Raw genomic sequence first — 13,917 nt, 5'->3', positions numbered from 1 at the left:
AGCCCAGACAATGATACCCAGAAAAGCTTTCAATCATCATCAATGGAGAAAACAAGATATTCTATGACAAACCAGATTTAAACAATACCTATTCACAAATCTAGCCCTACAGAAAGTACCAGAAGGAAAATTCCAACCCAAGGAAGCTAATTGTACCCACAAAAACACAGACAACAGATAACCTCTCACCAGCAAACCCCAAAGAAGGGAAACACACAAACACTACCACTAAAAAAAAATGAGAGGAATTAACAATCACTGGTCATTAATATATCTTAAAGTCAATGAACCCAATTCACCTATAAAACGGCACAGGCTAAGAGAATGGATATGAAAGCAATCTGCTGTATACAAGAAACATACCTCAACCCCAAAGACAAACATTACCTCAGAGTAAAGGGTTGGGAAAAAAATTTCCAATCAAATGGACCTAAGAAACAAGTGGATGTAGGTATCCTAATATCTAACAAAATAGACTTCAAATTAAAATCAATCAGAAGAGATGGAGAAGGACACTTTATATTCATAATAGGAACAATCCATCAAGATGAAGTCTCCATCCTGAATATCTATGCCCCAAATACAAGAGCAATCACATACGTAAAAGAAACATTACTAAAGCTTATAAGCTTTGCACATCAAACCCCACACACTAATAGTAGATTTCAACTCCCCACTCTCCACAATGGACAGGTCAACCAGGCAGAAACTTAACAGAGAAATAAGAGAACTAACATATGTCATGATTCAAGTGGACTTAACAGACATCTACAGAACATTCCACCCAAACACAAAATAATATATCTTCTTTTCAGCACCTCATGGAACCTCCTCTAAAACTGACACATGCTCAGTAACAAAGCAAATACAAAAAATAGAAATAATCCCCTGTATTTTATTGGATCTCTGTGATTTAAAGTTAGAATTCAGCAGCAACACTAATTGCAGAAAGCCTACAAACGCATGGAAATTGAACAATGTTCAACTGAACCACCTCTGAGTCAAGGAAGAAATAAAGAAAGAAATTAAAGACTTCCTAGAATTCAACAAAAATGAAGGCACAATGTACCCAAATCTATGGGACATTATGAAAGCAGTGCTAAGAGGAAAGTTCATAGCACTAAGTGCCCACATAAAGAAAGTGGAGAAAGCTCACACTACTGACTTAACAACACATCTGAAAGTTCTAGGACAAAAAGAAGCAGACTCACTCAAGAGGAGTAGATGACAGGAAATAATCAAACTGAGGGCTGAAATCGATAAAATAGAAACAAAGAAAACACTACAAAGAATCAATGAATACAAAGAGCTGGTTCTTTGAGAAAATCAACAAGATAGACTTACCCTTATCTAAACTAATCAAAAAGCAGAGAGAGAACATTGAAATTAATAAAATCAGAAATGAAAAGTGGGACATAACAACAGACACTAAGAAAATCTGATAGAATCATTAGATCATACAATAAAAAACCTGCATTCCACAAAACTGGAAAATGTGAAAAAAAAATGGACAGTTTTCAGGAGAGATACCACATACCAATATTAAATCAAGACCAGGTGAACAATTTAAATAGATCTATAACCTGCAAGGAAATAGAAGTAGTCATCAAAAGCCTCCCAACCAAAAAAAGTCTAGGACCAGATGGTTTCAGTGCAGAATTCTACCAGAACTTCAAAGAAGAGCTAGTACCTATACTCCTTAAACTGTTCCACATAAAAGAAACAGAAGAAACATTGCCAAACTCTTTTTACGAGGCTACAATTACTCTGATACCCAAACCACACAAAGACTCAAACAAGAAAAAGAATTACAGACCAATCTCACTCATGAACATAGATGCAAAAATATTCAATAAAACACTGGAAAACTGAATCCAAGAGCATATGAAAAAAATCATCCACCATGATCAAGTTGGCTTCATCCCAGAGATGCAGGGATGGTTCAACATACAAAAATCTGTCAATGTAATCCACCATATAAATAAACTCAAAGAAAAAAAACATATGATCATCTCATTAGATGCAGAAAAAAGCCTTCAACAAAATCCAATACCCTTTCATGATAAAGGTCTTGGAGAGATCAGTGATACAAGGAACATATCTAAACATAATAAAAGCAATAAACAGCAAGCTGACAGCCAACATCAAAGTGGAGAGAAAATCAAAGTGATTCCACTAAAATCAGGAACAAGACAAGGCTGTCCTTTCTCTCCATTTCTATTAAACATCGTTCTTGAAGTTCTGGCTAGAGGAATAAGACAACAAATGGAGATCAAGGGGATTGAAATTGGAAAGGAAGAAGTCAAATTTTTGCTATTTTCAGATGATATGATAGTCTACATAAGTGACCCCAAAAACCCTACCAGGGAACTCCTACAGCTGATAAATACCTTCAGTGATGTGGCAGGATACAAGAACACTCAAAACAAAATCAGTAGTCCTCCTATACACAAATTATAAAAAAGCTGAGAAAGAACTCAGACAAACATTACACTTCACAACAGCCACAAATAACATAAAACATCTTGGGGTAACACGAACCAAAGAAGTGAAAGACCTATTTGACAAGAACATTAAGTCTTTGAAGAAAGAAATTGAAAAAAAATCTCTACTATGTAATAGGTGTTCAGTGATTATCTGTACAAAGAATTAATAATTTTCTTTTTTTTGTTGTTTTTTTTTGTTTGTTTGTTTTCAAGACAGAGTTTCTCTGTAGCTTTGAAGCCTGTCCTAGAACTAGCTCTTGTAGACCAGGCTGGCTTCGAACTCAGAGGTCCGCCTGCCTCTGCCTCCTAAGTGCTGGGATTAAAGGCGTGTGCCGCCAATGCCCGGCTCAAGAATTAATAAATTAATGAGGACTTAAAGATACACAAAACCAGAGAGTGTGGAGGAGGGCAAGGTCCTCATAGACGAATAGAGGCTGCCTAAGTAGCCAGCAGAGTGTGGCTTGTGAAGATCACAGTGTGAGGAGTCCATGTCACAGTGAAAGGTGGTAACTACTGACATCACCTGTCACAGAGGACGCTGTGCAGCCTGCTTTCTTGGTTCCTCTATAAAAAGAAGAGGACAATGTGATTCTGTTCTTCTGAGTGCTCACATGAAGATTATGTTGTTTAGATGGCCCAGTATTAAGGCCTTACAAGAACAAGGCATACAGAGTGAGTACGAAACAAGTATCTGTCACAAAAACTTAAACCCTTAGCAGCAGCGTTCCCCAAACTCAAAACAAGCAAGACAATTCTCAGAAGCAAGGAAAAGGTCAGGGGAAAAATTAATAGTTAAACAAGAAGCTAGAGCTAATTAGGTTGTAACTGTATATTCACAAAAATAAAGAGGAAAATACATTGTAAGGACATAAAATGATAAAAAGGCAGAAGAAAACCATGGCGATAGTCAGAGCACAATGCACTGAGGGTAGAGGTGTTGCTAGAGCAGGGCCTAGGAAACAGCAGCTGAGAATACTCTGGACCCAGGAAAGACTCATCCCAGATAAATGGCTTGGGTTGTGATGCACTTTGTGACAGCTATCACAATGTGCCCTGCACTGTCACAGGTTTTCTGAGGGAAGGGGTCTTTCAAAGACACAATACACTGTTGCTATAGATAGCTATGTAGAAAGCTATATAAATGAAAATGTGTATTTTATTAATATTTATCTACAAGAAATTAATTTTATAAGAAACATGGTAATATTCAAACTCAGGTGACCACAATTCTCTTTGGGTCTGTTCATTCTTGTATGAGATAAAGGAGCCATCTCGTTGATGTCAGGCATTCAAAGGCATTGATAATCATTTAGAATACTGTAATAGTATCCTAAAGTGTTATTTAGTGAAATCTGCACTAAAAATTGATGGAGGAAGGTCATTGGTTAAATAAAGAAACTGCCTTGGCCCTGACAGGTTAAAATTTAGATAGGAGGAGTAAACAGAACAGAATGCTGGGAGGAAGAGGAAGTGAGCTCAGACGACATGCAGCTCTCTCCAGGGCAGACGCGATGCAGCCAGCCACCAGGTCAGACATGCTGAATCTTTCCTGGTAAGCGCACCTCGTGGTGCTACATAGATTATTAGAAATGGGTTAAGAGGCTGAAACTAATGGGCCAGGTAGTGTTTAAAAGAATACAATTTGTGTTTTGTTATTTCAGGGTATAAGCTAGCCAAGCGGCCAGGAGCCGGGCTGTGGGAAGAGGCCCGCAGCTCCCAAAACAAAAAATTAAATTTGCATGTTTTTAATTTTCAACAGTTACCAAAACGACATCTAGAAAGTTATCTGACACCTAATACATTAACAGCTACAAGAGAGTAGCAACAATAAATCATATTCATCAGTGACATCCAACCAATGAATTCTATCACCTTCACGCAACTTGAAAGCAACCCAGGAAAACCATCAGCAAATGTTTCTCTTACCAAATATTCTGACTGTTTTATCTAGATAATGTGAACTCCAGCAACATCTCCTACCTGGACCAATGCCCAGGTTCAGCTATATATTCTAAACAAGTAAACAAGCTGTACTTAAGACAAAACAGCTCAAACTCAGCAACACTGAATTCAATGATTGGTTAACAGCACCTTCTTTCCCTTCCTTAATCTCCAGGGAAACCATCAGAACTCTTCTCCACACTCTGATCAGTGAGTCAGAAAATGGTACTTAGTAACAATGCATCATCTCTGGTTCACAAACAGCAAGTATGCTACAATTTCCTGCATATGCTTGAGTATCCTAGGAGGGGTCCCCAAGGCATCACTATAACAGTTGGGATTATCAAACAGGATAAGCAATCTTGCATACAGATTTGAAAGAAACTTACACAGATGCCCCCCCCCAACACACATACCACAAGAAGATATATTCCTACTTCCAGGTTTGAGGATGCTACTATGGTGTGAACATGATTGGATCTACTAAACCATGTGTTAAGGTATGCTCCCTTATGTAATGGTCCAGAGAGGGGTGGGCCTTTAAGAAGTAAGTGGTTATGAGTGTGGTATCCAAAGTGTTTTGGTTATTATGGGATGTGGCTGCTACAGAGTTACACCTCCTCTGTACTCTCCTCTCTTTGTTCACATCCTCCTGCCCTCTGCCATGCATGGGACATGAAGAGGTCCTTACCAGAAGCTGTCCAGCCTCCAGAACCGAAAGCCTCTTTTATAACTTACCCAGCCTCATGCATTCTGTTCCAGGAACAGAAACTGTGCTGAAGCAAACATTACTGTTCTGAGATTCTCATAGGAAAAGTAAACACTGACTCAAGGAGCTACACAAATGATGCCGGCAGTAGTGACACATTAACTGATAGTGACGTAACAAGTGTTTCAAAGACGATTTAATTGTGCCTCTATAAAGAAGTAAGACTAGAGAGAGAGCTAAATACTGACACACACAGTTGTAATATGTAGAACGGGGATTTTTTCAGAGATGTATCTTCATTACTATTTTCTCAACTATTACATCCCGACGGCAATTTCCTCTCCCTCCTCTCCTCACCCCTCCCACACACTCCCCTTCACTCTCCTCATCCACTCCTCCTCCCGGGGAAATAGCAGGCCACCCAGAAGTATCACCAAACACAGCATAACAAGTTACAACAAGACTAGGCATCTCCCTCACATCAAGGCAGGAAGAGGCAGTGCAGCAGGAGGAAAGGGTCCCCAAAATGGGCATATAGGCCAGAGACACCCCTGCTCCCACTGCTAAGAGTCCCACAAGAACACCAAGCCACACAAACACAACATCCATGCAGACTGAGGTCAGACCCAAACAGGCTGTTGATTGTCGGTTCAGTCTCTGTGAGCCCCTATGAGCCCTGATTAATTGATTCTGTGGACCATTAGAAGAAGGAACTTTCATCCTGCAAAATAAAACTACAGTTCCTTTAAGTAAACAGTGGGCCCAGACAGAGCTAGAGACTGCTTTGACGAGAGACCTTGGATTCTGAATAGTTAACACACACACAAGTGATTGGAACTGGTAGGCTGGCCAGGTATGGTAGCATGTCTGCCATCCTGAACTTTGGAGACTGGAATTGGAGGAATGTGAGGAAGAGGGCAAAAGCAGAAGGGGGAAAAGGAAGAAAAAACTGGAAAAGGGGGAAGAGGGTGAGAGGGAGGGGAAGGAAACGGAAGGCAGGAGTGGACCAGCACCAGTACACACCTGAGAAGGCCATGAAAACAGGCTGTTCTGGAGATACAAAGCAGGTCCAGGCACTGAACTGAAAATGAGAGTCTGCAATATTAAAGCTCGGATTTTCTACAAGTTCTTCTATTAGGTTCTCATGGTTTATCTGTACACTAAAGTACAATAATTATGAGGGAAAGTACAATGGATATGCATCAGAATTACTATCGCCTGCTCAACTGTGAGCCTCTTGTTCCAGATGCCAGGTACAGGTGAATATAGTATTAGGTATTTATGTATACAAGGATATATAAGGCATCTACTTCCTTTTATTAAAATTTTCTCTATTTACATACTTTCAGAGCAAAATGAAATTTGTTTAGATAACTATCACTATGATGTTTCATGATAAAATCCTTCTGTTGACCTCGAAAGGAAGATGAAGAAATCAATGGTGACTGAAATAAAATTCTTTAAAAATATGAAAAGTATCTTTTGCTTTCCATGTAGTTGTCTAAATGCAAGCTGACCACAGACTACCTTTCTGAAACTTTTAGGAACACAATAATATAGACTAGTTCTTTCGGGCCGAAAGTGAAAGTTCTTTTCTAGATAATCTTACAAACTGGGTCCCAGGAGACTCGGTCCTCTACTGCAGTGCATCCATTCATACAGCTTTGATCACACATGAGCATGGGAACTGAGTGGCAGAACATGCAACATCCACTCGGCTTGTCCAGCCTTGACAGAGGTGAAGTGTAAACCAGAAGCAGTGGCACACACCTAGAATCCTAACACTCAGGTGGTCAAGGAAAGAGGATTAACTCTGGGACTAGCCTGGGCTACAGAGAAAGCGCATATTAAAACTTGTCTCACTACAGTAGGGGGGTGGTATTTCTTCCAGGGCCACAGTGTTTAAGTGGCAATGCTAACAACAGTAGAGACGGGTTTTGTTTGTCTGTCAGTCATAATAAAGTGGCAATGTTTACCACTAGAAGCAGCAACTGGACCTTTATGATCCCCTGCCTCCTGACCACTCCTGATCAGGGTAGAATCATCGCACAGTGCTGGGGATCGGCTCCTTCTGGGAATCCAGGGAACATCAACTTCCTGGACTAAGATTTTCTCCTTAGTTTGGAAAAGATGCTGTTACTTATAGCGAGCTCTAGATACCTGACCCACTGAGACAGGGAAATGGACATTGTCCTAAGATGGAAAGTAACTTAAAACAACTGTCAAACAACGTGTATTTTCAAATACTGACTTGGAGACCAATCATAAAATTATCTATTAGGCTATTAAATTACATATGCATTAATAATCACACATTTAAGTATACATAAGGTTGCTTAATATAGGCCTAAAAGTAAGATGTTACTAATTTTAAAATGAAAAAATTTCTCTAAGACAGTGAGGATTAAAAAGTAGTTTCTTTTGAAATGAAGCAACTCAGGTTTCCAAAAAGAAACTGAACACTGCAAAGTAATGGATTAGTGTCTATAAAAACATAAAAATAACTGTGATGTCTCATGTCCCTTAACCCAACAATCAGGAGGCAGGTGAATCTCTGTGGCTTCAAGGCCAGTTTGATCTACACAATGAGTCCATAACAGCCAGAACTACACAGTGAGACCCTGTCATAAAAATCAAAACAAACCTAAAAGCAGCAATCCTCTTAAAGGATTAATTATCCACTAGTAAGTGATAGCAAGAAAAATCCTTTATGATTACAAAATATTCCCAGCAGTCCTCATCCCACCGAAAGTGATGTCAGTCTTCATCCACAGATAGTGTAAGTATGTACATGTCATTAGCCCTTCACAGAGCAGCAGATACAGGCCCATGCAGTGCATGCTATAGAGAGAGCTGTGCATGAAGTCACCTTGGGTATTACCTGAGATAAAGACCTGATCCATGTAGCTACCAGAACCTCTGCTGGGCTTCTCTTTCTATCACTTCTCAGCACAGGCAGATCACAAGCTGCATCAAATGATTTGGGGCTGACCATACGCATATTCTCAACCCGAGTCGCTCTGCTTCTCCTTTTCCCTTAACTATAGCTCTCCTCACAATCCCAGTTTTCTGCAGAAAGCTCTTCCTGACCCTCTGGGCTTAGATTAGTCCTGAAGTTCCTCCATCACTGACCTAATCCACCTGATGTTTAAACGTCAAGCCAGATCACTAGCAGCCGTGAAAACAGAGACAGGTTGATTATAACGACCTAAACGTAAAAACTTCATCTTAGGAATGTAGAAGACAGTCAGGAACTTAGCCAACTGAGATGAGCGTGCAATTTACACTAAGAAACCCTCAGAACCCAGAAACCAGCAGAAGACAATCCCCTCAAAACACAGCCAGGGGTGCTCATCTACAGAGAAACCAGTCCTTCAGAGCTCAGTCAGGTATTACTCTAGATCACAGTTTGCGGAATTTTAGTAAAATAATTGTAATGGTTGGGGCTGTTGAGATGGCTCGGAGGGTAAAGATAACTGTCACCACGTCTGATAACCTGAGATCATTTCCCAGGATCCACAAAGGAAGATCACCAACTCTCCAGTTGTACTCTGATCTCCACTTGTGGGTCACACATGCTCACACCACCATACAAATTGGTACACATGTGAAATAATAAATTAAAGTGAAAACTATTCAAATAATATATTTGTAACAGAAGTTAGTACTGATTTAGAATCATCTAGGAGTCTGTATCAGTGAAGTGTTTACAGACTGACTTAACCCACGTGGGACACTAAGCCTAACTATAAAGAGAAGGAAGTTGATGTGGGAGTGTCGTATATCAATCTGTTGATTTCATTGGTTAAGCAATAGAGAAACTGCTTGGCCCTCATAGGTTAAAACATAGGTGGGAGGAGTAAACAGAACAGAATGCTGGGAAGAAGAGGAAGTGAGCTCAGAGAGACGCCATGCTCCTCTCTCCTGGGCAGACCCACGCGATGAAGCTCCGACCCAGGATGGACGTAGGCTAGAATCTTCCCGGTAAGACCGGTGCTACACAGATGACTAGAAATGGGCTAAATTAATATGTGAGAATTAGCCTAGAAGAGGCTAGATAGAAATGGGCCAAGCAGTGTTTAAATGAATACAGTTTGTGTGTTGTTATTTCGGGGCATAAGTTAGCTGGCGGCCAGGGTGCCAGGGACGCAGCCCCGCCGCTCATATTACAACAGGAAGTGAGCCAAGCACAGTGTTCTCTCTGCTTCCTGACGGGACACAATGTGACCCGCCACTCCATGCTCCTGCCACCTCACTGCCAAACATCTGCCCTCAAACAGAGATAGAAGAACAGCCCTCCCTCTCTCCCTCCCTCCATCCTTCCTTCCTTCGGAGGCTTCTCAGTCAGTACCTGACCACAGCAAGCAGGAAAGAACCCCACACACACACAGGAAGGCACTCTGAGGAGTTCTCCCATTACCTGCTCCTGCTCCTTGTCTTTGGTCTTGCTTCTGTAGCCTCTAGCGGAAGCGGCGTCCTGAGAAGGGATGGCAGAGATCTGGTGCAGTGGCATGCTCATCCCAGCCTCTGACCTGGTCTTTCTCCTTACGGAAGTGAGTCTCCACTAGCAGAGTCATTTTGGGCCATTGACTTCAAGCTGGGAAAAATGAAAAGAAACAGAACAGAGCTAGATTACCTAATTTCCAACAGTAAGACTAGTACTGTTGTAAATTTGAGTAAGTTATGCTGGCAAATACTTGCTCTTCAAAAGGGATAGAAAATGACTGGGGGAAAATCATAACATTTGTTTCTTGTAATAAAATGATAGTATCTGAGGAAAGCTAGGGAATAAGGTCTGTGAATAATCACAGATTAGTCCTGTTGTCTACTTAACTTGAAAACAACGTCTCATTATATTATTTTCAAAGTTAAACTTTTGCTCATGAGCAAGTATTCCTACATATATGTGTGTTTCCCTGAGAATCAAACCTAAGTCTAATGCATCCTGATAATAAGTGATTTTTCCTTAAAATTAATGCCCTTGGCAGAAGAACTGCAAGTCTGAAACTAACTTGAGCAACACAGTAAGATCCATTATAAGCCTGGCAGTGGTGGCTCACGCTTTAATCCCAGCACTCGGGAGGCAAAGGCAGGCGGATCTCTGTGAGTTCGAGGCCAGCCTGGTTTACAAGAGCTAGTTCCAGGACAGGCTCCAAAGCAACACAGAGAAACCCTGTCTCAAAACACACACACACACACACACACACACACACACACACACACACACGCACCGAGAGAGAGAGAGAGAGAGAGAGAGAGAGAGAGAGAGATCCTTTATAAACAAAACATTTAAAACAAACATTAGATACACACAAAGCAAAATCACCATTGCTGTTTTTGGAGTTGGATTATAGTTCTGTGGTAGAGTTTGCCTACACATATAAATCCCTGGTTCAATCTCTAGTATGAAGCTCTAAACAAGAAAAATAAGGGGAGAAGGGAAGGAGGAGGGAAAATAGTCTGTCAGTCTATCCAACTGACCTCAAATCATATGATGGCAAGATTGCTGAAATTCAAAATATCTCTGGTTCATGCATAACCTCCCAAAAGCCTAGACTCTCCAAACCAGCCGTTGGCCAATGTTTCCTATAAAGAGTGAGATAAATATTACAGGAATTATAGGCCAAAGCTGTTCTAGTTACTTAGCTCCACTACAAAGTGTGAAAGAAACCACTGAGAATGGGTAAATAGGAATGTTACATGTTATAGTTTTCCCATCAAAGGATCACCTGCTGCTGTTTGGTACCCGGTGTAACACGAGTTTGTTCCTAACACTTTGAAAAGCTATGGAGTAAGCCTTGAGGACGGGTAAGTGTTTTTGCTGAGGGATGAATTCGTCTCACAAGTAAGCTCAGGAACAGTTGTTACAAAGCTTATAGCCTCTCCTTCTTCCTCTCCCCACCAATTTTCATTCCTTCTCTTCCCCACTATTTCCCTTTCCAACCCTGTGATGGCATCTAGCCTGTTACAATACAGCAAGAGGCCCTCTCCAGAAGCCAGTGCCAATGTCCTCTTCATGGGTCTCCAGAACTGTGACCTAATTAAACCTTTTATATTTATAAAATACCCAGTCTTGGGTATATTTTGTTATGATAAAACAAAATAAACCAAGGCATTATATATCAGTAGAAATACATTTGCCAAAATAGCAGGATAGATCTGGCCTATGACTTACAGTTCAGTAAGAGTTTTTTAGGGAGGATGTAGGTCTTCAGGGACATTCCTAAGACCCTGAAAAGGCTGTCTTTGTGTAAAGTAACAATGTCTATATAAGCTATCTTATTGACCAGTACACTTGCTTTTTTTCTATACTCTCTCATTGCTAGTAATCAAATCATGTGTCCTTTTCTCCCCATCGCTTTCCTTGCTGCCTTCACAGAAACTGCCCTCTACAAACTACACGTTTACAGTACATGTTTACAGTTCACATATTTCATGATGCCGTTTGAAGGTGAACAGGACAAAGCGTTAAACCAAAAGAATATGTCTTTAACTGGGGGGCCTTCACTTGTAAACCATGTGGCGGGCATGTGGTGGTGAGGAGGAGGGTAAACAATAGGGCCAGAGCACCCTACGGCCACATTTGAGAAGCATCTGTTCCAGCCCTCTCAAAAGTCTGCTCTGGAACAACTGTGTCTGGTGCTGCTCTCAACTCCGACAGTCTCACCAACCAGGCAGAAGATCACCAGGACTCACGCACGGATCCTGCACAGACAACTCATAAAGCAACAGGAAGGAGGAAAAATGACTACAGACCAACGCTCACATGAAAATGAGCTACAAGAATATTATTTTAGAGAATCTCATTTTATAATAGGCAAATAATAACTGAGAATCAAAATATAAAAAATAAAGGGGAAAGTGCTTTCACATGACACACCCCCTCCTCTTCTTCAGGCTCTGAGGAAGCTGGTAGAGAAGGAACACTGTGTCCTAGAAATGTTCCCTATGTTTACATCCAAACGCAGTGTCCTGCACAAGAGGCAACACTATTTATTGAGTTGCTTACGCTTTGGAATATCACAATAGTAGTGATCAGTGTCTTCATCGCTAATTTTTAAAGTCTTCTATCAAAGATGACGAATTCCATGTGGTTTCTTGGAATAAGTAGTCAAAATGACTGTGCCCAAAGCCCCACTACCTTTCATGCCAATAGCTACCTGTCTGCTTCTGATATAATCACCATTATTACATCATTGGTGCATGCCCTTGACAAGCCTAGGAAAGACTGACTATTTATACCAAAGAGAAAGCAAGAGTCAGAATGTTTGCAGCTGGGAAGGCCCCTCCCTAACAGTCACTCCAGCTATTCTTCTGATACACACCCACCTCCAGGTAAGGGGCCTGGACGTTTACCAGAAGCAATACTTATAGTGATATTTTATCTGTTTTAATAAATAAAGCTTGCCTAAAGATCAGTAGGGCAAAGCTAAGCCACTAGAGGTCAGGCAGTGGTGGTACACACATTTAATCACAGGATTTGGGAGACAGGGCGGATGGATCTCTGTGAGTTCAAGGCCACCCTGGGCTACACAAGATCAATACTGAAACAGATCCAGGTGGTGGTACCTCACACCTTTGATCCCAGTACTAGAAGTCGTGTGTTTAATCCCAGCACTAGAGGGAAAATAAAATGGGAGGAGAGAGAGGCTCTGTCTGTTTAGTCTGTGGTCACCCAGCCTTGCTAGAGTTAAGACTTTTCTAGTGGCTTGGCTGCTTAGCTTTTCTGGTTTTCAGGTTGAACCCCAATATCTGTCTCTGAGTTTTTATTATTTGTACTACAAATACTATTTAAGATAAACATTCATTTATAAATGAACCAACAAGCAGACAACACCACTATGTACAAGAAGGTTCATATGAAAGAAAGCATGAGACAAGAATCTATTTTATACCAATTTAATCCATCTTTAATGAAGAACAGTTAGACTTGGCACTGTGCCTGGTCATCAAGATAAGGACTTCAATTTCACTGATATAAATCAAAGTCAGCTGAAATAAACATCTATATCTAGAGGAACTAGATTCCTAAGGTTTGAGTCAGGAAGAAATGTCAATTTCATGATCAGGAAACTTGATATTGTTAAAATTACAACTCTCACAGACCGGGACGTAGCTCAGTGGTAGAATGCCTGTAGCAAGGTAATGGGTTTGATTCCCCCCCACCTCAAAGGTGTGTGTGTCAGGGAGGGAGGGGTGGTCCCCTTCAAACTGATCTAAAGAATCAATGTAATCTCTGTTTGGCACAGATTCAACAAGATGATCCCAAAATGAAAGGGGAATGCAAGAGACTCAGACCTGCAAAAGGAGGCTCACAGAGCAGAGTTCAAGGAATCATACTTCTCAGTTTTAAAACACACCCCAAAGGCCAGTAATCAAGACAAAGCTGGACATCTGTCCAGATAGGTATATAGAACAGAAGTGAAGAGTTGAGAAATAAACTCATCTATAGTCAAATAACTTTCCATAAAATAACAACATGATTCTACAGGAAAAGAATACTCTTTTCAATGAATGCCAGGACAACTAGATTGTCTCATGCAAAAAATAAATCTGGGTTCCTTCCTCACACTAAAACAAACAAAATATCAACAAAGTCAAAAATCAAAAAAAGAATAACAAAAGAAAAACAAGATATCAACAAAATAATTTTGTAAGTGTGGGTACTGATATTTCATTTAATAAAGCTTGCCTGAAGATCAGAGAGTAAAACAGCCACACTGGTCAGCAATACAGACCAGGCAGTGGTGGCACACACCTTTAATCCCAGTAGCCACACTA

The 13,917-nt window shown here is 40.7% G+C and overlaps 1 protein-coding gene across 5 annotated transcripts in view; it reads right to left on the bottom strand.

The window, feature by feature from the left end:
* Window positions 1–13,917, bottom strand: part of Marchf8 (membrane associated ring-CH-type finger 8) — a 76,638-nt gene that overhangs the window by 33,247 nt on the left and 29,474 nt on the right. For 4 of the 5 annotated variants that reach the window (XR_005972932.1, XM_041636998.1, XM_041637022.1 and 1 more), the window contains exon 2: window positions 9,557–9,733. Coding sequence is in view for 3 of the 5 variants with exons in the window: in XM_041636998.1 (XP_041492932.1) it covers window positions 9,557–9,655 (99 nt within the window). In the remaining 2 variants the exon portion in view is untranslated. Of the gene's footprint in view, window positions 1–9,556; window positions 9,734–13,917 lie in introns of those variants that run through there. The other variant, XM_041637013.1, reaches the window with a different exon arrangement.

This window comes from Microtus oregoni, unplaced genomic scaffold (genome assembly GCF_018167655.1).
Source record: "Microtus oregoni isolate MIOR12 unplaced genomic scaffold, Mior012 000002F_ref0000024, whole genome shotgun sequence".
Classification (NCBI taxonomy): Eukaryota; Metazoa; Chordata; class Mammalia; order Rodentia; family Cricetidae; genus Microtus; species Microtus oregoni.
The sequence above is the reverse complement of the archived record's forward strand: the minus strand, read 5'-3'. Positions and strand labels throughout refer to the sequence as shown.